General features: G+C 35.2%; 1 protein-coding gene across 1 annotated transcript; it reads right to left on the reverse strand.

The window, feature by feature from the left end:
* On the reverse strand, positions 1-25,934 carry LOC127853901 (sushi, von Willebrand factor type A, EGF and pentraxin domain-containing protein 1-like). Its single transcript, XM_052388702.1, has 14 exons — positions 25,787-25,934; positions 23,807-23,965; positions 20,811-21,026; positions 20,396-20,611; positions 15,075-15,251; positions 14,374-14,550; positions 13,383-13,559; positions 11,818-11,994; positions 9,757-9,933; positions 9,054-9,230; positions 8,063-8,239; positions 2,827-3,003; positions 743-919; positions 1-212 (listed from the first exon to the last, which is right to left on the reverse strand). Exons 2-14 carry the CDS (start codon positions 23,868-23,870, stop codon positions 1-3), a joined length of 2,301 nt encoding a protein of 766 aa, XP_052244662.1. The 5' UTR covers positions 23,871-23,965; positions 25,787-25,934.
* Between the last annotated feature and the right edge of the window lie 965 nt (positions 25,935-26,899).

Here is a 26,899-nt window from a genome sequence, read left to right on the forward strand (position 1 = left end):
TTATTTAGTCCAGTGTATGAAATGTAAATTGTCACCTTTTATTTTGCAATTTGGAGCTTCTGGTCGCCATTTAGACAATTCCGTACATACTGATGTGTTTGCTCCCACCAATTTATAGCCATCGTTACACAAAAATGTTACCGTTGACAAAAAAACTGTGCCGTTTGATGTGTCATCGTGGCGATGTGGATCAGCTAGTGGATTGCCACAGTCTTAAAACACAATACTGAACATCAGCGCAAAATGTAAAACCGTCTACTTCAGCAATGTACAAAACGTCGCGCATGGAAACATTACTCGGACATATTGAGTTACTTGGCTAAAATCACGACTTAATATGGCATGAATCATTTTTACCTAATCTGGAGAATAGCCATACCTATCAGGTAATAATATTCAGGGAAAATGTGTATTTCTTTTAAGGAAGTAGTCCTACTATGATGTTTAAAAAATGAGTGCTTAAATTAAAACCCTAAAAGGAGAAAAAGGCCGTTCCACGCCAAACGCTGTCTTAATTACACTAACATCATTTGTTTTTTTACGTGCTGTAATTGTTTATTTTTCGCATTGACTTTTTAACAGAAGCTTTTATTTTGTTTCATAGTATTCGCGTTGGTTTGACAACTCAGTTCGTTTGAATTATTCACAAAAACATTACGCCAACGGCGGATTTTGTCCATGCCTCTCATGATGTCACATATGCATATTTTGTCATTGACCGGTTCAAATGTACTAATATTACTTTTTATAGTGCAGTTGCCATCGGGAACTATCCATGATCCGTTCGCAAGACATTCAATGCTGTTATTTCGTCCAGTAAAAGTGTATCCAGTGTTACAGGAGCACAGTCCAATAGATTTGTACGTTGTGTTGGTCGCAATGCATGTGCCGTGTGCCCAGTCAAGAGGAGGTCCACAATCTGTTGAAACAAAAGTATAAATAAGAAATAAAGACACGTTTTTCATTTCAAGTCGAGAGTTTAGTTCTGAAATAAAAACCATCACCAGTACGATATCGCAATTATAAACCAATGACTGCTCATTTTGAATTGCGATGTTGTTGGATAAATCTTTTTTTGCACACGAAAGTATACAATATATTATTGTGCTTAATAAACAATGCAAGTACCCGTAAATCGGTACAACTACACGATACTGTGAATTGACTGGTTCTAGGTGATGATATAACATAAGGCATTTGCAAGTATGTTTATTTTGAATTTAATATGGTCCTGTTGTGTGTATTAATAAGGACTGGTGATAAGTCACTGACTTGATAAGACAATGATTGTGTTGTTTTTAGTTTAGTTTAACTTAACATATTAACAATTTACATTTATTAAGGTAGCGCACCCGTAATGGGCACTTTTCCAAATATTATCTAATGTATGCTTTTCTTAATCAGCATCATTACACTGAACTACATGCAAATTTTAGGTAGGCTTTCCATGCTTAAAAAAAAGTACTGATTTTTTTTAAAACAACCCCACGCTCGGCTTTTGTCCAGTTTATTTGCACCTCTGGAGTATATGAAAGTTCCATAATTCATCCAGATTTCCAAATGTGGTCATGCAGTTGGTGTGTACAGATGCCGTAAAGGTGTTTAAAGTTTAAACAGTATGAAATAAGTATTCATTTACAGACTTTCAATTTTTATAACGTGTTATCTACGGAAGAGCGCCATGAAATGTAAGTGGTTTCAGCCAAGTAGAAATTGGGTTGGTTAAAACAAAGTGTCATAAAATTCAAAATAGTATCATTTTAGTAATATTTTGAATTAAGTTTTTATAGATACACTATATACAGCAAAAATACCAAGAAATAGAGAGATTTGCCGTTTACTTTTTGAAATAAAAATAAAAAAGCAACATGCATTATTCGTATTTTCAGCAGTAAATCACCCAATTTAGCCATAACGTTGTTTTATTTTTAAAAATTCAAAAAATTTGCATAAAAACTGCAACACATTTAACAATAAACATAGCTTATATGCTATATTAAATCAAATTTCTTTAGAAAAAAAAACGCGCCGCAAAAAGTAAGCGCGGTTGGCAGGATTCGAACCTGCGCGAAAAGATCCCAAAATATTTCAAGTTTATCGCCTTAACCACTCGGTCATGACAGCTTCGTATAAGTTAAGGATTAAATTAGATATAAACAAGTGAACAGTTAAAAAGACTGTTATATGTAAAGGAATCGCGAAATCGTATTTCTTTAGATGATATTTGGATCAAAGTCAATATTTTTAGTAAAAACACTGTTTTATAAAGGAATTACGTAAACATATATCAAATTCGAAGTTTGAAAAAAATATAATTCATCTCTCGGAAATAACCGAACATTGAAGATCGGCAATGATCGTAAAATAAATCGCGGGAAATCATTACGGGTGCGTTACCTTAAGACAAATATCTAAATAAATGTGTTCAAATAATCCTATAAAACAATCGTTAACGATTCCCAGAACATTAGCGCAACGTCGAAAGGGACAACAAATGTTCATTTGAATTATTTTTATTTTGGTCAGATCAATTCAGAAAAAAAAGTCACCCTTTCGGCGCTAATCGGGCAGTAAATAAATATCCATCTCCATTTATTCTAGTATGTGGATACACGGAAAGATTGGCATACAATCTTATTCCAATTATTCACCAAAATATAACGCCAGGGACGAACTATATTCATGTTAGCAATGATATCACGTAGGTTTTGATATGAGACGTTTCAAATATAAAAATAGAAACATATTTCTGTAATCAATGTTATTACTTGCTGTAGGTGGCGTGTCAATTGTATATTGTGGAGCGTTTAAAATGTATATTGTCACCTTTTATTTTGCAACGAGGAACTTCTGGTTGCCATTTGGACAAATCCGTACAGAGGGATGTGTTTTCTCCAACAAGCTCGTAGCCATCGTTACACGAAAAAATTACCGTTGACAAATAAACTGTGCCGTTTGAAATGTCATCACGGCGATTCGAATCAGGTAATGGATTGCCACAGTCTGAAAATAATATTGAACATAAGCTGAAATGTAAAATCATCTACTGCAGAAATGTACAAATGTCGCGGATGAAAATATTGATCAGACAAAGTTAACTTGGTTAAGATGACTTCATTATATGACATAAGACAGTTTCCCTTAATAAGCTTTTGAATGTTCAATTATTGTCTCACAAGATATAAAATTGAAGGATGTCAATTTCTTTTGAAGAATAGCTATATATGCAACGCCACTTTTCCCTTTTCAAAGGCTTAAGATGTCATATGCCCTTATTTATAGCATCTTAATTGCCACGTGACTAAACTTCTTAGGTGAATAGTATCAGAGTTTGTCCCAAATGCAGCGAAGGTGCGTGCGGTGTTGATTTAGCCATGCGTGAATAACCCGCTATCAATATCGAGACACTTATTTAGGAGACGTCTGATGAAAGCATTGTGAAATTCTCGTTGAAATTATGCATTTCATGCATAAAACAGTAAAATCAAAACATGTATTTCTAAGATTAACTTAATTTAAAATAAAACAAGCTGTGTATGTATCGTAATGGTCTTTCGCATAAGTAATTATTGAAATAAGTGTTCAACCCCATACTAATTAAACAAAATGTGAATCGCTAATTATGCGGTTTTAGATTGCTATGCGCACCCGTCACTTGCATAATTTCAACAAGATGGCCGACAATATAGCAAAGAATTATGACTCGGCAAAAATGACAAATTACAATCGATTAACGACGGACATTTTACAGTTAAAAGGGATTATTGATTGATAATTTATAGGGATGTCAACGAATATCCGAATATCCGAATATTCGGTCCCGCACCGAATATTCGAATAGCATTTTCCGAATCGAATATTCGGAAGAAAAAAAAGAGTAATTTCAAAGACTTTGTATTCGTGAAATTTGCTTCAAACATTGTTAAAAAAGTTGTTCCTCATCTCATAGTAGTTTATTTCGATAGTCGCAATAATGCGTCGCTATGGTGATGACAGTATACCTGTCATAAATCCCGCTAATTGCATACCTTTAGGAAACTTTAATTGACCAAAGACAGTCACTTTGTGTCAAAATTATGATAGGTGCAAATCGCATCGGCAATTAAAACACTGACCCGCATTTGATCTAATGACTCGAGTTACATTTAAAATGATCAAAGATTAAATGAGTAAAGGAAAAGCCGACTTGGTGTTAAAAAAAGCAAATAAGAACTTATGAAAGATTTTTGATTGACGTAAATTGCGTTCTCCAATCGATTTTTTTTGCTCTAATTAAATTGAGTAAATGCGTATCGTATGGTTAAAATCACGTTGTCCAATCAAAAAAGCTTTTAGAAAATAATTTACTTAACCTCATATGAGTATTTGCGTATCGTAAGGTCCAAACTTTAATTAATTACTCAATATTCAATCAGGTACTTTACTTAAAGAAATGTTTTTGGTATTTCACCCAATATGTACAATATTAAAATTTTATAAACAGTTTTTATCATTCAAATTTAACAATTACATATAGCTATAAACAGTCTCAATATAAAAATAAACATAAGTCACCCAAAATTATCAAATTTATATGAACGTTTTGAAATTTTTGACGTTATTAACACTGAACTTTAGACGTGGCTGTTACCGTTCAATTCCCGCAAAATTGAACCCACCTACCTTCCAATTCGCCGATTCCCCTACCCATCTCCCTTTCAATGAAGAAAAAGTCCGATTCATTTGTTCGATCAAGCTTTTAAACAAATATTCACGAATATTTGATCAACATGTAATAAAAAAATAATCAACAAAATCAACTTCGAATTAGCGACGGCAATGCTGTGTCAATATTTAGTCACTTCCGGTGAACTTTCGGTAATAACGAAAGTAGAATTCATAGAGTAATGGTACGGTAAAAAAGTTGATTTTGTTGATTTTTTTCCTACAGATGTTGACCGAATATCCGAATATTCGTTCGGAAGAATGACCGAATATTCGAATACCAAAATTGGTATTCGTTGCCATCCCTAATAACTTACTATGCATTGCATTAAATACAAACAACGTATATCTACAAAGTGGATGTATGTCGCGTAAACGAGTTTCTTATGACAATATTGACCTACGAAAATAGAATAAGACAACATGGTTTCATTTATATGTTAGTGGATCTGTGTTTTATCACATGCATACGCATATATTGCTTTATTATGCAGTTCGTGTGAACCGATAACTAAAACAGCGTTGAACTTAAATGGACGAAAAGGTAAAAATACAAACTTTAATTAGAGTTAGTTAAATACATCAATTACACGTAAGTGTGCCTGTTTATATTTTTAAGTTTTTCCCACAACTCACAACCCAGAACATTAGCGTAACGTCGCAAATAACAACAAATTTTCATTTGCATTACTTTAATTTTGGTCAGATCAAGTCAGAATAAAAAACCGTCACACTTTCGGCGATAATCGGGCAGTAAATAACTACCGAATCCATGTATTCTAGTATGTGGATACACGGAAAGATTGGCATACAATCTTATTCCAATTATTCACAAAAATATAACGACAACGACAAATTATATTCATTTCAACAATGATGTCACGTATGCAGGGTTTGTTATGGAACGGTTCAAATATGATAATATTACTTTTTATAGTGCAGCTACTTGTTTAAGAAATGAAAAATAATTCACCAAACAATATCGAAACATCAATCATGTTCATTTTCAATTGCAATTCCATTTGAGAAAGCGCGCTTTGCACTCATACGTATCATATCTAAAACTAATCAAACTTAACCTTGCACGTACCCATAAATTGACACATCCCAACTTTAATATGAATTTACTGGTCCAAGGTTGTGATTAAAACTATGCATATGTATGTTTGCTTATAGCGAGTTTGCATTAGATCCAGATGTGCTGAAATTTGATAACTTGTCTCAATCAGATGACCTGGATACCCAATGACCATGGTATGTTTACCTTTTCATTACATTAGAACATTAATTATATATGTGCAAAATGTACCATCATCAAGACAATAAGCAAAATGAGTGTGCTTAAACAAGCCCATAAAGGAAAGTTACAGTAACCCAGATCGTTATCGCACTGTCGCAAATTACGATTGCCTTAACTTTCACCTTATTAAATGTACTGTATAGTCAGAATCAAACGCTGTCGCACATTCGGAGGAATTAACCTGCTGATTAATAATATCAGAATCTATCCATTCTGAGGTGAGGCAATGCAGAATATTGGCATTCAATCACACGATTAATTTCTTTCGCAAGCTTAAAATCGTTGTATTTTCATCAAATAGAAATTGTGATTAGAGACATATATCTTTGGCTAATATTATAAAAGTAGTAAATAGCGTGTTACGTTAACTTCGTCCAGTGTATGAAATGTAAATGGTCACCTTTTATTTTGCAATTTGGAACTTCTGGTCTCCATTTAGACAATTCCGTGCAGACTGATGTGTTCGCTCCCACCAATTCATAGCCATCGTTACACACAAATGTTACCGTTGACAAAAAAACTGTGCCGTTTGAAGTGTCATCGTGGCGATTTGGATCAGCTAGTGGATTGCCACAATCTTAAAACACACTATTGAACATAAGCGCAAAATGTACAATCGTCTACTTCAGCAATGTACAAAAAGTCGCGCATGGAAGCATTACTCGAACATATTGAGTTACTTGGCTAAATTCACGACGTTATATGGCATGAGTCCATTTTTACCTAATCTGGAGAAAAGCCATACCTATCAAAATATATACTATTCAGGGAAAATGTGTATTTCTTTTAAGGAAGTAGTTCTACTATGATGTTTAAAAAATGAGTACTTGAATTGAAACCAAAAAAGGAAAAAAAAGGCGTCCCAAGACAAACGCTGTCTTATTTACACTTAATATCACTTGAGTTTATACGTGTTGTAATTGTGTATTTTTCGCATTTACTTTTTAACAACTGCTTTTATTTTGTTCCATAGTATTCCCGTTGGTTTGACAACACAATGCATTTAAATTATTCACAATAACATTACGCCAACGAGGGATTTTGTTCATGCCTCTAATGATGTCACTTATGCAGATTTTGTCATTGACCGGTTCAAATATAATAACATTACTTTGTATAGTGCAGTTGCCATCGGGAACTCTCCATGATCCGTTCGCGAGACATTCAATGCTGTTATTTCGTCCTGTAAAAGTGTATCCAGTGTTACAGGAGCACCGTCCAGTAGATTGGTACGTAGTCTTGGTAGTAATGCATGTGCCATATGACCAATAAGGAGAAGGTCCACAATCTGTTGAAGCATAAGTATAATAGAAGAAATAAAGATTCGTTTTTCGTTCGCAGTCGAGAGCTTTCTTCTGAAACAATCGCCAGTACGCTATTGCAATAATATAGCAATTGATGCTCAATTTGAATTGCGATATTGTTGGATTTATCTTTTTTTGCACACGAAAGTGTAGAATATATGATTGTGCTTAAATAAACAGTTCAAGTACCCGTAAATGTGCACAACTGCACGATACTGTGAATTGACTGGTTTTAGGTGATGATATAACATAAGGCATTTGCAAATATGTTTATTTTGAATTTATTTTGGTCCTGTTGTGTGTAGTAATAAGGACTGGTTATAAGTCACTGACTTGGGAAGATAATTATTGTGTTGTTCTTAGATTTTTCAGAACCTCACCTAACCTATGAACAATTTGCATTTATTAATACAAAGATTTAAATTAGTGTGCTCAAACAATCCTATAAAACAAGCGTTAACGATTCAGAAAACATAATCGTAACGTCGCAAATAACAACACATTTGTATTTGCATTTTTTTATTTTGGTCAGACCAAGTCAGAATAAACAAACGTCACACTTTCGGCGCTAATTAGGCAGTACATAACTACTGAATTCATTTATTCTAGTAGGTGGATACTCGGAAAGATTGGCATACAATCTTATTCCAATTATTCACAAAAGTATAACGACAACGACGAATTATATTCATTTCACCAATGATGTCACGTATGCAGGGTTTGTTATGGAACGGTTCAAATATGATAATATTACTTTTTATAGTGCAGCTACCATCGGGACCTCTCCATGATCCGTTCGCGAGACATTCAATGCCGCTATTTTGTCCAGTAAAAGTGTATCCAGTGTTACAGGAGCACAGTACAATAGATTTGAATGTAGTGTTGATAGCAATGCATGTGCCGTATGCTAAATCAGGAGGATGTCCACAATCTGTTGAAACAAAAGTATACTAAAAGTAATATAGAGACTTGTTTTATTTGTAACCTTGATTTTGTTTAAGAAATGAAAAATAATCCACCAAACAATATCGAAACATCAATCATGTTCATTTTGAACTGCAATTCCATTTGAGAAAGCGCGCTTTGCACTCATACGTATCATATCTAAAACTAAACAAACTTAACCTTGCACGTACCCATAAATTGACACAAACCTACTTTAATATGAATTTACTGGTTCAAGGTTGTGATTAAAAATAAGCATGTCTATGTTTGTTTATAGCGAGTTTGCGTTATGTTCAGATGTGCTTTACTTTGATAATTTGTCTCAAGCAGATGACTTAGATACCCAATAACAATGGTATGTTTACCTTTTCATTACATTAGTACATTAATTATATATGTGCAAAATATACTATCATCAAGACAAAAATCAAAATGAGTGTGCTTAAACAAGCCCAAAAGGCAATGTTACAGATGCCCAGATCATTCTCGCACTGTCGCAAATTACAATTGCCTTCAATTTTACCTTGTTAAATGTACTATATAGTCAGAATCAAACGCTATCGCACATTCGGCGGCATTAACATGCTGACTTATAATATCAGAAGCCATCCATTCTGAGGTGAGACTATACCGAAATTTGCATTCAATCAAATGATAAATTTCTTTCGCAAACTTAAAATCGTTGTCTTTACATCAAATAGAAATGATGAATATAGACCCATTCCTTTAGCTAATATTATAAAAGCATTAAATAGCGTGTTACGTGTACAGAGTACAGTATATGAAATGTAAATTTTCACCTTTTATTTTGCAATTTGGAACATCTGGTCGCCATTTAGACAATTCCGTACATACTGATGTGTTTGCTCCCACCAATTTATAGCCTTCGTTACACCAAAATGTTACCGTTGACAAAAAAACTGTGCCGTTTGATGTGTCATCGTGGCGATGTGGATCAGCTAGTGGATTGCCACAGTCTTAAAACACAATACTGAACATCAGCGCAAAATGTAAAACCGTCTACTACAGCAATGTACAAAACGTCGCGCATGGAAACATTACTCGGACATATGGACTTACTTTGCTAAGATAACTACGTAATATGCCTCGAGTCATTTTTACCTAATCTGGAGAAAAGCGATACATATCAAAATATATACTATTCAGGGAAATTGAGTATTTCTTTTAAGGCAGTACTATGATGTTTAAAAAATGAGTGCTTAAATTAAAACCCTAAAAGGAGAAAAAGGCCGTTCCACGCAAAACGCTGTCTTAATTACACTAACATCATTTGTTTTTATACGTGCTGTAATTGTTTATTTTTCGCATTGACTTTTTAACAGAAGCTTTTATTTTGTTTCATAGTATTCGCGTTGGTTTGACAACTCAGTTTGTTTGAATTATTCACAAAAACATTACGCCAACGACGGATTTTGTCCATGCCTCTCATGATGTCACATATGCATATTTTGTCATTGACCGGTTCAAATGTACTAATATTACTTTTTATAGTGCAGTTGACATCGGGAACTCTCCATGATCCGTTCGCAAGACATTCAATGCTGTTATTTCGTCCAGTAAAAGTGTATCCAGTGTTACAGGAGCACAGTCCAATAGATTTGTACGTTGTGTTGGTCGCAATGCATGTGCCGTGTGCCCAGTCAAGAGGAGGTCCACAATCTGTTGAAACAAAAGTATAAATAAGAAATAAAGACACGTTTTTCATTTCCAGTCGAGAGTTTAGTTCTGAAATAAAAACCATCACCAGTACGATATCGCAATTATAAACCAATGTATGCTCATTTTGAATTGCGATGTTGTTGGATAAATCTTTTTTTGCACACGAAAGTATAAAATATATTATTGTGCTTGATAAACAATTCAAGTACCCGTAAATCGGTACAACTACACGATACTGTGAATTGACTGGTTCTAGGTGATGATATAACATAAGGCATTTGCAAGTATGTTTATTTTGAATTTAATATGGTCCTGTTGTGTGTATTAATAAGGACTGGTGATAAGTCAGTGACTTGATAAGACAATGATTGTGTTGTTTTTAGTTTTTTCAAAACATAACTTAACATACTGCCCGTAATGGGCACTCGTCCAAATATTATCTAATGTATGCTTTTCTTAATCAGCATCATTACACTGAACTACATGCAAATTTTAGGTAGGCTTTCCATGCTTAAAAAAAAGTACTGATTTTTTTAAAAACAACCCCACGCTCGGCTTTTGTCCAGTTTATTTGCACCTCTGGAGTATATGAAAGTTCCATAATTCATCCAGATTTCCAAATGTGGTCATGCAGTTGGTGTGTACAGATGCCGTAAAGGTGTTTAAAGTTTAAACAGTATGAAATAAGTATTCATTTACAGACTTTCAATTTTTATAACGTGTTATCTACGGAAGAGCGCCATGAAATGTAAGTGGTTTCAGCCAAGTAGAAATTGGGTTGGTTAAAACAAAGTGTCATAAAATTCAAAATAGTATCATTTTAGTAATATTTTGAATTAAGTTTTTATACATACACTATATACAGCAAAAATACCAAGAAATAGAGAGATTTACCGTTTACTTTTTGAAATAAAAATAAAAAAGCAATATGCATTATTCGTATTTTCAGCAGTAAATCACCCAATTTAGCCATAACGTTGTTTTATTTTTAAAAATTCAAAAATGTGCATAAAAACTGCAACACATTTAACAATAAACATAGCTAATATGCTATATTTAATCAAATTACGTTAGAAAAAAAAACGCGCCGCAAAAAGTAAGCGCGGTTGGCAGGATTCGAACCTGCGCGAAAAGATCCCAAAATATTTCAAGTTTATCGCCTTAACCACTCGGTCATGACAGCTTCGTATAAGTAAAGGATTAAATTAGATATAAACAAGTGAACAGTTAAAAAGACTGTTATATGTAAAGGAATCGCGAAATCGTATTTCTTTAGATGATATTTGGATCAAAGTCAATATTTTTAGTAAAAACACTGTTTTATAAAGGAATTACGTAAACATATATCAAATTAGAAGTTTGAAAAAAATATAATTCATCTCTCGGAAATAACCGAACATTGAAGATCGGCAATGATCGTAAAATAAATCGCGGGAAATCATTACGGGTGCGTTACCTTAAGACAAATATCTAAATAAATGTGTTCAAATAATCATATAAAACAATCGTTAACGATTCCCAGAACATTAGCGCAACGTCGAAAGGGACAACAAATGTTCATTTGAATTATTTTTATTTTGGTCAGATCAATTCAGAAAAAAAAGTCACCCTTTCGGCGCTAATCGGGCAGTAAATAAATATCATCTCCATTTATTCTAGTATGTGGATACACGGAAAGATTGGCATACAATCTTATTCCAATTATTCACCAAAATATAACGCCAGGGACGAACTATATTCATGTTAGCAATGATATCACGTAGGTTTTGATATGAGACGTTTCAAATATAAAAATAGAAACATATTTCTGTAATCAATGTTATTACTTGCTGTAGGTGGCGTGTCAATTGTATATTGTGGAGCGTTTAAAATGTATATTGTCACCTTTTATTTTGCAACGAGGAACTTCTGGTTGCCATTTGGACAAATCCGTACAGAGGGATGTGTTTTCTCCAACAAGCTCGTAGCCATCGTTACACGAAAAAAATACCGTTGACAAATAAACTGTGCCGTTTGAAATGTCATCACGGCGATTCGAATCAGGTAATGGATTGCCACAGTCTGAAAATAATATTGAACATAAGCTGAAATGTAAAATCATCTACTGCAGAAATGTACAAATGTCGCGGATGAAAATATTGATCAGACAAAGTTAACTTGGTTAAGATGACTTCATTATATGACATAAGACATTTTCCCTTAATAAGCTTTTGAATGTTCAATTATTGTCTCACAGGATATAAAATTGAAGGATGTCAATTTCTTTTGAAGAATAGCTATATATGCAACGCCACTTTTCCCTTTTCAAAGGCTTAAGATGTCATATGCCCTTATTTATAGCATCTTAATTGCCACGTGACTAAACTTTTTAGGTGAATAGTATCAGAGTTTGTCCCAAATGCAGCGAAGGTGCGTGCGGTGTTGATTTAGCCATGCGTGAATAACCCGCTATCAATATCGAGACACTTATTTAGGAGACGTCTGATGAAAGCATTGTGAAATTCTCGTTGAAATTATGCATTTCATGCATAAAACAGTAAAATCAAAACATGTATTTCTAAGATTAATTTAATTTAAAATAAAACAAGCTCTGTATGTATCGTAATGGTCTTTCGCATAAGTAATTATTGAAATAAGTGTTCAAACCCATACTAATTAAACAAAATGTGAATCGCTAATTATGCGGTTTTAGATTGCTATGCGCACCTGTCACTTGCATAATTTCAACAAGATGGCCGACAATATAGCAAAGAATTATGACTCGGCAAAAATGACAAATTACAATCGATTAACGACGGACATCTTACAGTTTAAAGGGATTATTGATTGATAATTTACTATGCATTGCATTAAATACAAACAACGTATATCTACAAAGTGGATGTATGTCGCGTAAACGAGTTTCTTATGACAATATTGACCTACGAAAATAGAATAAGACAAACATGGTTTCATTTATATGTTAGTGGATCTGTGTTTTATCACATGCATACGCATATATTGCTTTATTATGCAGTTCGTGTGAACCGATAACTAAAACAGCGTTGAACTTAAATGGACGACAAGGTAAAAATAAAACTTTAATTAGAGTTAGTTAAATACATCAATTACACGTAAGTGTGCCTGTTTATATTTTTAAGTTTTTCCCACAACTCACAACCCAGAACATTAGCGTAACGTCGCAAATAACAACACATTTTCATTTGCATTACTTTAATTTTGGTCAGATCAAGTCAGAATAAAAAACCGTCACACTTTCGGCGATAATCGGGCAGTAAATAATTACCGAATCCATGTATTCTAGTATGTGGATACACGGAAAGATTGGCATACAATCTTATTCCAATTATTCACAAAAGTATAACGACAACGACAAATTATATTCATTTCACCAATGATGTCACGTATGCAGGGTTTGTTATGGAACGGTTCAAATATGATAATATTACTTTTTATAGTGCAGCTACCATCGGGACCTCTCCATGATCCGTTCGCGAGACATTCAATGCCGCTATTTCGTCCAGTCAAAGTGTATCCAGTGTTACAGGAGCACAGCACAATAGATTTGAATGTAGTGTTGATAGCAATGCATGTGCCGTATGCTAAATCAGGAGGATGTCCACAATCTGTTGAAACAAAAGTATACTAAAAGTAATATAGAGACTTGTTTTATTTTCAACCTTGATTTTGTTTAAGAAATGAAAAATAATCCACCAAACAATATCGAAACCTCAATCATGTTCATTTTGAATTGCAATTCCATTTGAGAAAGCGCGCTTTGCACTCATACGTATCATATCTAAAACTAAACAAACTTAACCTTGCACGTACCCATAAATTGACACAAACCTACTTTAATATGAATTTACTGGTTCAAGGTTGTGATTAAAAATAAGCATGTCTATGTTTGTTTATAGCGAGTTTGCGTTATGTTCAGATGTGCTTTACTTTGATAATTTGTCTCAAGCAGATGACTTAGATACCCAATAACAATGGTATGTTTACCTTTTCATTTCATTAATACATTAATTATATATGTGCAAAATATTCTATCATCAAGACAATAATCAAAATGAGTGTGCTTAAACAAGCCCAAAAGGCAATGTTACAGATGCCCAGATCATTCTCGCACTGTCGCAAATTACAATTGCCTTCACGTTTACCTTGTTAAATGTACTATATAGTCAGAATCAAACGCTGTCGCACACTCGTCGGCATTAACATGCTGACTTATAATATGAGAAGCCATCCATTCTGAGGTGAGACAATACAGAAATTTGCAATCAATCAAATGATAAATTTCTTTCGCATACTTAAAATCGTTGTCTTTTCATCAAATAGAAATGATGAATATAGACATATTCCTTTAGCTAATATTATAAAAGCAGTAAATAGCGTGTTACATGTACTGAGTACACTATATGATATGTAAATTGTCACCTTTTATTTTGCAATTTGGAACATCTGGTCGCCAGTTAGACAATTCCGTACATACAGATGTGTTTGCTCCCACCAATTCATAGCCTTCGTTACACCAAAATGTTACCGTTGACAAAAAAACTGTGCCGTTTGATGTGTCATCGTGGCGATATGGATCAGCTAGTGGATTGCCACAATCTTAAAACACAATACTGAACATAAGCGCAAAATGTAAAATCGTCTACTTCAGCAATTTACAAAAAGTCGCGCATGGAAACATTACTCGGACATATGGACTTACTTTCTAAGATAACTACGTTATATGCCTTGACTCATTTTTACCTAATCTGGAGAAAAGCCATACCTACCAAAATATATACTATTCAGGGAATTGAGTATTTCTTTTAAGGCAGTACTATGATGTTTAATAAATGAGTACTTGAATTGAACACCTAAAAGGAGAAAAAGGCCGTCCCACGCCAAACGCTGTCTTAATGACACTAATATCACTTGTGTTTATACGTGCTATAATTGTTTATTGTTCGCATTGACTTTTTAAAAGATGCTTTTATTTTGTTTCGTAGTATTCCCGTTGGTTTGACAAGACCATTCGTTTGAATTATTCACAAAAACATTACGCCAACGACGGATTTTGCCCATGCCTCTCATGATGTCACATATGCAGATTTTGTCATTGACCGGTTCAAATATACTAATATTACTTTTAATAGTGCAGTTGCCATCGGGAACTCTCCATGATCCGTTCGCAAGACATTCAATGCTGTTATTTCGTCCAGTAAAAGTGTATCCAGTGTTACAGGAACACAGTCCAATAGATTGGTACGTTGTGTTGGTCGCAATGCATGTGCCGTGTGCCCAGTCAAGAGGAGGTCCACAATCTGTTGAAACAAAAGTATAAAAGAAGAAATAAAGACACGTTATTCATTTCAAGTCGAGAGTTTAGTTCTGAAATACAAACCATCACCAGTACGATATCGCAATTATATAGCAATTGATGCTCATTTTAAATTGCGATGTTGTTGGATAAATCTTTTTTTGCACACGAAAGTATACAATATATTATTGTGCTTAATAAACAATTCGAGTACCGGTTAATCGGTACAACTACACGATACTGTGAATTGACTGGTTCTAGGTGATTATATAACATAAGGCATGTGCAAGTATGTTTATTTTGAATTTAATTTGGTCATGTGTGTGTGTGTTTTAATAAGGACTGGTGATAAGTCACTGACTTGATAAGACAATGATGTGTTTTTTTTTCAGAACATAACTTAACATATTAACAATTTAAATTTATTAAGGTAGCGCACCCGTAGTGGGCACTTTTCCAAATATTATCTAATGTATGATTTTCTTAATCAGCATCATTTCACTGAACTACATGCACATTTGTAGGAAGGCTTTCCATGCTTTAAAAAAAATATACTGATTTTTTCAAAACAACCCCACGCTCGCCTTTTGTCCAGTTTATTTGCACCCCTGGAGTATATGAAAGTTCCATAATTCATCCAGATTTATCACTACGTAATATGGCATGAGTCATTTTTACTTAATCTGGAGAAAAGCCATGCCTATCTAAATATATACTATTCAGGGAAAATGTGTATTTGTTTTAAGGTAGTACTATGATGTTCAATAAATGAGTGCTTGAATTGAAACCAAAAAAAGGAGAAAAAGGCCGTCCCACGACAAACGCTGTCTTAATGACACTAATATCACTTGTGTTTATACATGCTATACTTGCGTAATTTTCGCATTAACTTTTAAACAGCTGCTTGTATTTTGTTTCATAGTATTCCCGTTGGTTTGACAACATAATTCATTTGAATTATTCGCAAAAACATTACGCCAACGACAGATTTTGTTCATGCCTCTCATGATGTCACTTATGCAGATTTTGTCATTGACCGGTTTAAATATAATAATATTACTTTTTATAGTGCAGTTGCTTTCGGGAACTCTCCATGATCCGTTCGCGAGACATTCAATGTTGTTATTTCGTCAAGTAAAAGTGTATCCCGTGTTACAGGAGCACCGTCCAATAGATTGGAACGTAGTGGTAGTCGCTTTAGCTGTAGTATGTCTAGTGTTAGTCGCATTAGTTGTAGGATGTCTACTGGTAGTCGTGTTAGATGTATGATGTCTAGTGGTAGTCATGTTAGTTGTAGGATGTCTAGTGGAAGTCGAGTTAGTTGTAGGATGTCAAGTGAAAGTCGCGTTAGTTGGAGGATGTCTTGTGGTAGTCGCGTTAGTTGTAGGATGTCTAGTGGTAGTCGAGTTAGTTGTAGGATGTCTAGTGGTAGTCGCGTTAGTTGTATGATGTCTAGTGGTAGTCGCGTTAGTTGTAGGATGTCCAGTGGTAGTCGCGTTATTTGTAGGATGTCTAGTGGTAGTCGCAATAGTTGTAGGATGTCCAGTGGTAGTCGCGTTAGTTGTAGGATGTCTTGTGGTAGTCGCGTTAGTTGTAGGATGTCTAGTGGTAGTCGCGTTAGTTGTAGGATGTCCAGTGGTAGTCGCGTTAGTTGTAGGATGTCTAGTGGTAGTCGCATTAGTTGTAGGATGTCTACTGGTAGTCGTGTTAGATGTATGATGTCTAGTGGTAGTCATGTTAGTTGTAGGATGTCTAGTGGAAGTCGAGTTAGTTGTAGGATGTCAAGTGAAAGTCGCGTTAGTTGGAGGATGTCTATTCGAAGGCGCGTTAGTTGTAGGATGTCTTGTGGTAGTCGAGTTAGTTGTAGGATGTCTAGTGGTAGTCGCGTTAGTTGTAGGATGTCTAGTGGTAGTCGCGTTAGTTGTAGGATGTCCAGTGGTAGTCGCGTTAGTTGTAGGATGTCTAGTGGTAGTCGCGTTAGTTGTAGGATGTCTAGTGGTAGTCGCGTTAGTTGTAGGATGTCTAGTGGTAGTCGCGTTAGTTGTAGGATGTCTACTGGTAGTCGCATTAGTTGTAGGATGTCTACTGGTAGTCGTGTTAGATGTATGATGTCTAGTGGTAGGCATGTTAGTTGTAGGATGTCTAGTGGAAGTCGAGTTAGTTGTAGGATGTCAAGTGGAAATCGCTTTAGATGTAGGATGACTATTGCTAGTCAAGTTAGTTGTAGAAAGTCTAGTGGTAGTCGCGTTAGTTGTATACAGTCTAGTGGTAGTGGCGTTTGTTGTAGGATGTCAAGTGGAAGTCGCGTTAGTTGGAGGATGTCTATTCGAAGGCGCGTTAGTTGTAGGATGTCTAGTGGTAGTCGAGTTAGTTGTAGGATGTCTAATGGTAGTCGCGTTAGTTGTATAAAGGCTAGTGGAAATGGCGTTTGTTGTTGGATGTCAAGTGAAAGTCGCGTTAGTTGGAGGATGTCTAGAGGTAGTCTCGTTAGTTGGATGATGTCTAGTGGTAGTCGCATTAGTTGTAGGATGTCTAGTGGTAGTCGCGTTAGTTGTAGGATGTCTAGTGGTAGTCGAGTTAGTTGTAGGATGTCTAGTGGTCGTCGCGTTAGTTGTAGGATGTCTTGTGGTAGTCGAGTTAGTTGTAGGATGTCTTGTGGTAGTCGCGTTAGTTGTAGGATGTCTAGTGGTCGTCGCGTTAGTTGTAGGATGTCTAGTGGTAGTCAAGTTAGTTGTAGAATGTCTAGTGGTAGTCAAGTTAGTTATAGGATTATAGTGGTAGTCGTAGTAGTTGTAGGATGTCTAGTGGTAGTCGAGTTAGTTGAAGGATGTCTAGTGGTAGTCGCGTTAGTTGTAGGATGTCTAGTGGTCGTCGCGTTAGTTGTAGGATGTCTAGTGGTAGTCAAGTTAGTTGTAGAATGTCTAGTGGTAGTCAAGTTAGTTGTAGGATGTATAGTGGTAGTCGTAGTAGTTGTAGGATGTCTAGTGGTAGTCGAGTTAGTTGTAGGATGTCTAGTGGAAGTCAAGTTAGTTGAAGGATAACTAGTGGTAGTCAAGTTAGTTGTAGAAATTCTAGTGGTAGTCGCTTTAGCTGTAGTATGTCTAGTGATAGTCGCGTTAGTTGGAGGATGTCTATTCGAAGGCGCGTTAGTTGTAGGATGTCTAGTGGTAGTCGAGTTAGTTGTAGGATGTCTAATGGAAGTCGCGTTAGTTGTATAAAGGCTAGTGGAAATGGCGTTTGTTGTTGGATGTCAAGTGAAAGTCGCGTTAGTAGGAGGATGTCTAGAGGTAGTCTCGTTAGTTGGATGATGTCTAGTGGTAGTCGCATTAGTTGTAGGATGTCTAGTGGTAGTCGCGTTAGTTGTAGGATGTCTAGTGGTAGTCGAGTTAGTTGTAGGATGTCTAGTGGTCGTCGCGTTAGTTGTAGGATGTCTTGTGGTAGTCGAGTTAGTTGTAGGATGTATTGTGGTAGTCGCGTTAGTTGTAGGATGTCTAGTGGTCGTCGCGTTAGTTGTAGGATGTCTAGTGGTAGTCAAGTTAGTTGTAGAATGTCTAGTGGTAGTCAAGTTAGTTGTAGGATTATAGTGGTAGTCGTAGTAGTTGTAGGATGTCTAGTGGTAGTCGAGTTAGTTGAAGGATGTCCTGGGTAGTCGCGTTAGTTGTAGGATGTCTTGTGGTAGTCGAGTAAGTTGTAGGATGTCTTGTGGTAGTCGCGTTAGTTGTATACAGTCTAGTGGTAGTGGCGTTTGTTGTAGGATGTCAAGTGGAAGTCGCGTTAGTTGGAGGATGTCTATTCGAAGGCGCGTTAGTTGTAGGATGTCTAGTGGTAGTCGAGTAAGTTGTAGGATGTCTAATGGTAGTCGCGTTAGTTGTATAAAGGCTAGTGGAAATGGCGTTTGTTGTTGGATGTCAAGTGAAAGTCGCGTTAGTTGGAGGATGTCTAGAGGTAGTCTCGTTAGTTGGATGATGTCTAGTGGTAGTCGCATTAGTTGTAGGATGTCTAGTGGTAGTCGCGTTAGTTGTAGGATGTCTAGTGGTAGTCGAGTTAGTTGTAGGATGTCTAGTGGTCGTCGCGTTAGTTGTAGGATGTCTTGTGGTAGTCGAGTTAGTTGTAGGATGTCTTGTGGTAGTCGCGTTAGTTGTAGGATGGCTAGTGGTCGTCGCGTTAGTTGTAGGATGTCTAGTGGTAGTCAAGTTAGTTGTAGAATGTCTAGTGGTAGTCAAGTTAGTTGTAGGATTATAGTGGTAGTCGTAGTAGTTGTAGGATGTCTAGTGGTAGTCGAGTTAGTTGAAGGATGTCTAGTGGTAGTCGCGTTAGTTGTAGGATGTCTAGTGGTCGTCGCGTTAGTTGTAGGATGTCTAGTGGTAGTCAAGTTAGTTGTAGAATGTCTAGTGGTAGTCAAGTTAGTTGTAGGATGTATAGTGGTAGTCGTAGTAGTTGTAGGATGTCTAGTGGTAGTCGAGTTAGTTGTAGGATATCTAGTGGAAGTTAAGTTAGTTGAAGGATAACTAGTGGTAGTCAAGTTAGTTGTAGAAATTCTAGTGGTAGTCGCTTTAGCTGTAGTATGTCTAGTGATAGTCGCGTTAGTTGTAGGATGTCTAGTGGTAGTCGAGTTAGTTTGAGAATGTCTAGTGGTAGTCAAGTTAGTTGTAGGATGTCTAGTGGAAGTCGAGTTGGTTGTATAAAGTCTAGTGGTAGTGGCGTTTGTTATAGGATGTCAAGTGGAAGTCGCGTTAGTTGGAGGATGTCTAGTGGTAGTCGCGTTAGTTGTAGGAGGTCAAGTTGTAGTCGCGTTTGTTGTAGAAAGTCAAGTGGAAGTCGCGTTAGTTAAATTTGGTATTGTGGCAGTTGCATTTATTGTAAAAGGTATCGTGGTAGTCGAGTTGCACGACATATACAGAAAAGTTTAATCGCACTTGAATCACTTATAACCATATATTAAAACACCGTTCTATAGACCTTAAGCTTTTCAATAGTTTAAAACACGAAATTGTTTTGTTTACTATGATCTACATTAATTTATGTACCCGTATACATGCACGCATTTCAAAATGTGTTTGTAATAGGTAAGCTCAACGTGGTAGCTTAAATCAAATCATCGAATTTGTAAATGCAAAAAACAACTGATATAGTATTTTGGTTCGTTACCTTTTTTTTGGCATGCACCTTCCGCTACTTCGGCCACCCAAACACCTTGCTCGCATTTAACCGAGAAATGATCATTGGAACTATTATGAGAAATTGCTTCATATCCATTCAGACAGTGTGCAGTCACTGTTGACAAAGAACTTGGCAAATATTCGATGCGTTGTATATTTTCCCCGTTTGTTTTCCATGTATCATTGTTGGAAATGTCTGGGCAAACTAAAAATGTCGTTTATACTCATTCAAAGTAAACATCAATAACCGTACATTCATGTATAACAATGAACTAGTGTGATATCATCTTCATTAAAATAACACGTTTTACAAAATTAAGTTTGATTAAATAATATGTTGGTCGGATGTATATGCATATATGATACCTTAATGTCGTATTGTTTATATTTCTTTTAATACGTACCAACTTCCATGCAAGGTGAAGCAAACGTCCATGACCCATTTATGCAATCCATTGGAAAACGATTGCTATATTTCTGTTGAAAAAGCACAAAACCTTGATAGCCGGGCTCACATTGCACAGAGGCTCGAAAGCGGTTTGAGGAACGTACATACTTGATTTCTTGTATGTGTGGTCCGATTGCTTGCCAATTGGTATGATTGTCGAGGTCTAGACAAACTATGAAAAAAAAACTTAGTACAAAAATAGTACAATTTGTTAATAAAATAAATATCCATATCCTTCATCGACATAAATGAAATTTGGAGAAATTGAAACTGTGGTCCTAAATATTACGGTAACATGTGGTATTGTTTCCTTGAAATCCAACTGAGTCTCTTGGATGCAGCGCTTACAAAGCGGTTGCGGCACAAATATTTTAGGTTGAGTACCACAATTTTGATAACAACATACGTCGTTTAATATACATGAGTCATGTTTTCGTGTGTCTATTATCATTTCTAAGACATTAATATTTTTCAGTTGAGTTGTATAGAGGTCAAAAACAGATTGCGCCATTGGTAAAATCAATGCGTAATTAAGTTCGTTTACATCGTGAAGACGAGTTCTGACGTTACCAATATTTTTTTTTATCGCCAGTAGCGGTAGAACAAAATACATATACGCCGATTGCCGTTGTTAATGATATTTCTTTTGTGAATTATATTTTTAAAGCAATATTTAAATCTGTTAAAGGAAAGGCAAAACAGTCTATATGAGATTAAAATACACCTTTTTTAATTTAATGGTAACAACTATACTCATTTTATGTTATTTAAAACGTGGCACCGATATACATTATAAGTTTTCTATCCGATTTGATAGTATACGCGAAAACTTATAAAACAAAGATAGTTATTGTAAAACAAACAAACAGAAATCAAATAAACACACAATTACCCACACTTTGATTACTAGTCGAATCCAACGCACAGTCGAATAATTATAATAATTCAGGGGATGGTTAAGGGTAAGATCTAGGATAACCTATATGTCAGTTTAGAGTGTATTGTTAATTTGTCCAATTGGCATGAAACCATGTTCATTTGTTAAATATTTTTGTTTATGTGGACATTTCAGAAAGTCACCAAATATAATTAACTATAAGCAGGGTGCTGCACAATACTATCGCGCTTTTAATCTCTATTATATGTATTTAAATTTGCAAACATAAAACACATTTATCACACAGCTGTTATAAGCAGACACATTATTAAAACAAATAATAAACATGTACTCGAACTTGGCATATACAACGATTCAGTTGAACTTAAAGTGGTAAAATTACTATTTAATGTTACTTTTAACAACACTATACATGTAGTATTAATTGAATTAACTATTTTATTAAAAACATATACGGGTATAAAAAATTTATATTTACGTGCACTGCTACTTATTTACCACTTTACATGAAAAAAAAAATGTTGTTATGTTAAATCGTATGTTTCTTATACCGTTGAGCATTATGATATGGTTTAATAGCATGTTGAGATAATTCTAGGCAACTAATTGATATTATTTGAAAATTTAATTTCCCATCACAAATGTTATGCAGATCAATATTGTCGTGATTATTGCTAAAGATCATGATACAAAATTAGAATTATTTGACAAAACATGTACTTGTAATAAATGAACAATATATATATATATATATATATATATATATATATATATATATATATATATATATATATATATATATATATATACATATATATACAGTAGAAACCCTCTTAACCGGATCCTTTCTATACCGGAATCCTCTCTAAACCGGACAAATTGTCCGGTCCCATTTTTTTTCCTATAAAACCATGCGTAAAATATCTCCTCAAGACCGGAATCCCCTCAATTCCGAATACCGGTCATTCTTTGGATCAAAATTAGGTTATTCCATACGTAATTGTACCTCTCTAAACCTCTCACGGTTGATTTATCGCACCTCAGACCTAGTGTCAACAAGTTGTGAATAGCGGATTAAAGACGCGTGAAATTGATAAAGGTGGTCGAAAAATTTGAAAACTGTAAATATCGCAAAACAATTTAAAGATACTAGTCCTGTGATGTACATATCGATCAATAGAGATGATAATACTGATTATAATAACTGATAACAAACAAAGAGTTCTTAAGTGTGTTTTTTTTATGTAGGAAGCCATTCAGGCTATGATAAACACGATGAAGAAGACTTTTATGCGTGGAAGATGTTTAAAAAAACAGGTCGTTCTTGACATGTGTTTCAGTGTAAAAAAAGAACTAACAAATGCATAAATATACCATTGTTTGTTTTTTAGGCTGCACTGTTTGATTTATGTTGTGCTTTGAAACAACAGATTAAGTGACATGTATTGTTATTATGTGATGAAGTATGAATGAATGTTATATGTAAATAAACTATTACAATTTGCTAAAAGTGTTTTTTTTCCCAAATTAGACTATGTAATTGACCTTCTGAAAGTAAAATATGCAATGTCCCCTTTAAACCGGAATCCTCTCTAAACCGGAATTTCCTCTCGGTCCCGGGGATGTCCGGTTTAGAGGGGTTTCACTGTACATTTTCTGTATGTGTAAATTAATTAAGTAATTCCTGGTACGCTGAGGATTTTAGAGCAAACTGAACTGTTATAGCTTTTGTTTAGCGTACCTTTTCAGTTGTTGATTTTTGGCCTGTATTAAATATGCAATTAATAAATTACATTTAATAAATTCTTATCGAATGCTGGGAAGTTTTACTCCGTTTTTTCCTCGGATCATTCACATACATTTGTGGAATGAACAATAATTAATTACGTTTAGAAAACACGAAAATAGTACGTGTTAATGATAACAAGCCATGTACTTTAAACATAACTTCCATTTCAACGTATACTACAACCTTTTTAAAACTGCAATGTCTTGATTACACTATTAATAATTTAACGATACTTCAACTTAAGTTAGACAAACAAAAAACATACCAAAAAGGTCAATGCAGTTGGATAAATTTAATCCGGAAAACAGACACATCAACATACGTAACATGATTGCCCCAATGATGTCTGCACGCAATACAAATACTTTCGGAAACGTGGAATGTCCTTATCTTTGATTCGTGTTCCATTCGATGACGTACTCAACTGTCCACATATGGAAAGTAAAGACGAATTGTATTTCATAGGCGTAAGCGTCGAATTGTACCACCGGTGCATACGCTGCATTTAGCGCGATTTTAATTATGATAAATCTCGGACGCACTCGCGGTATCCCCTAACTTTTATAAAATTATTATACAACAAATGTTAATAGATATTGGCATTTTCTTAAGTTTGTCACTAAATGCCTTTGATTGATAGCGTTAAATATCGTACAAACCTAAAGTAGCCTATACCTAAAATACAATACATGAACAATAAAATACACAGAAGAAAGTTAACCTCCATCGAGATATGCATTGAAAAGCGACTGTATTGATATCTCGGCCATCAGTACTATTATATTTTAACATGAATTAAACTTTCAACAGTAAAGGCTATGCATTTTTATTAGAAGTTTAAGAAACAACAGATATACTAAAGTACTTTATCGTGTGACGTTCGTATTTGGTAAATTTCAATTGATATGTGCTCATACACGATCATGTATTTTTAGTTTTTGTTGAACATTTTATCTTATTTAGAGTTTCTGTAATTAACATTCGGCTTCTTTAAAATACATTTACACTTAAAACGTCTATCGAGTCGGGGAACAATGAAGAACCCTTAAAATGCGGATCACAATTAAATGGTTTCATTCGGATTTAAACAACGTTAATATAACGGTATACCGTAAGGGCCATCCTGTTTACACAATACAAGCCAGAGAGCGACAATGCGATAGCGCGATAGTAAGATAGCGACAATTCGATAGTACGATTGCGACAAAGCGATAAAACGATGGCGACACTGCGAAAATACGATGGCGACAATGCGACAACGCGATAGTCCGATGGCGACAATGCGACAATACGATGGCGACAGTGCGATAATGCGATGGCGACAGTGCGAAAGTACGATGGCGGCAATGCGAAAATGCGATATTGCGATAATACGATGACGACAGTGCGACAATACGATGGCGACAGTGCGATAGTACGATAGCGACAATGCGACAATGCGATATTGCGATAATATGATGACGACAGTGCGACGATACGATGGCGACAGCGCGATAGCACGATGGCGACAATGCGATAATATGATGAAGAAAGTACGACAACGAGATAGTACGATGGCGACAATGCGATCGTATGATTGCGACAATGCGATGATACGATGGCCACATTACGATATAACTATCGCATTGTCGCCATCGTACTATCGCGTTGTCGCAATGTCGCCATCGTACTATCTCATTGTCGCCATCGTACTATCGCGTTGTCATACTGTCGTCATCGTATTATCGCATTTGCGCCATCGTACTATCGCATTGCCGCCATCGTACTATCGCACAATCGCATTGTCGCCCTCTGGAATTTAATGCGTAACCTCGATGGCCTTACTGTATTCCGTATAATATAGATATGTTAATATGTTCTGCATTATTACCATTAATAGAAAGCTTAGTTTAAAGCAAGTGATTTACATTATTATAAAATATCCTTTTGAAAAATAAATTCCACCGTTAATACAACATGAAGAAGCAATTCGTCGGTGTCACAATGATTGCGTTTTATAGCAAGAAAAATATATTCTTCTTTTGAATTGCATTTATCGTTTAAATTATTAATGTTTCTTTCATTTTAGGTAAAATAGTAAATAAACCAAAACTAATTATGTTTAGACCAATATCCATGGCGACTGACATGCTTATGTTCATTCTTAACTGTTTTTGTACTGGCTCAATGTATTAAATAAGTAAACTTACTTAAGAATATTTTTGACAAAAGCTGATTACGGAAAATATAAGATCTAAAAAATTACCGTTATTCTCTGCATTAGATGATGCGCTACAGAAAACCCCTATGTATATCGCGACTAGAAATGCTGACATCGTTGTCGTCTTGACACTCGCCATAACACAATTGTCACATTGTCATCGGTGAAATTGATTCGTGTTATCTTATCTTAGACTATTCACCACAAACTCTCTGAGTAACGAGATCTGGTCATGATTTTGATTAAGATTGCAGAGCTGTCTTTTAAACATTGCCAATTAAATGCAGTCGACAGACAGTATTTTCGTATGTCATAACCTTTATAAACTAAAGTGTGTTCCATTTGAATGAATATTCATTTAAAAAATCTCTAAAAGCCAACTTACTATTTTGAGTTAAATGTATGCAACATATATTATCAAGGTTTCTCTGATATAAAAAGTTGCAGAATAAATGTACACATTCACAAGCCGCTTTTGTCTTCCGTTCGCAGGAATGCCAACATGCAACATGCATCTTTACCTAAAAGATGTTTTGTATCTATGATTGTTATATTATTTGATATTGTCTTGCAAACTAAATGTCCTTATCCGACCAACGTTAAGTTTAACTTAAGCATTATATTATTAAGGAGACATCGCCCGAACGTTAAGCCGTCGGTTGTCAATTTTACACGTTCGGCGTGTCTTTATTTCTTAAGCATTATATTATTAAGGAGACATCGCCCGAACGTTAAGCCGTCGGTTGTCAATTTTACACGTTCGGCGTGTCTTTATTTCAACAGTTGATGGGTTCACAATAAGAATGGCATTTAGATGCGACACAGTTTGAGGTATTGCAAAACCTACGTGAAATGCATATCGATTTAGATGACATGCAAGGGTACAAGAAATGCGAGTAATACGCATTCCGAAAACATGACAACGTTCCTGTCTGCACATTCTACCCATATCTTCTATGTATAATGTTCATACGCCATGGGTTGCAATGCATCCCAAGACCAGAGACTTCCGATGCCCCCCACCCCCCAATAGGTATCGAGCTCGCCATTCTTATATACTCTCCTGACTTAAACAAACCATGCGTATAACAACACCGTGTCAAATTATACACCAATATACACAAACATCCAATTCTAAAGTTGTATTCAGTGATCTTA

This window comes from Dreissena polymorpha, chromosome 12 (genome assembly GCF_020536995.1).
Source record: "Dreissena polymorpha isolate Duluth1 chromosome 12, UMN_Dpol_1.0, whole genome shotgun sequence".
Lineage (NCBI taxonomy): Eukaryota > Metazoa > Mollusca > Bivalvia > Myida > Dreissenidae > Dreissena > Dreissena polymorpha.

Bases quoted from the DNA above. Each gene is read 5' to 3' on its own strand.
- LOC127853901 (XM_052388702.1), bottom strand. From the start codon at position 23,870: ATGTTACGTATGTTGATGTGTCTGTTTTCCGGATTAAATTTATCCAAC. The intron at 13,560-14,373 runs GTGACAATTTAC...TTGTTTCAACAG, and splicing joins TCCAAATTGCAAAATAAAAG to ATTGTGGACATCCTCCTGAT. The intron at 11,995-13,382 runs GTAATATTATCA...TATTATTTTCAG, and splicing joins TGGTAGCTGCACTATAAAAA to ACTGTGGCAATCCATTACCT.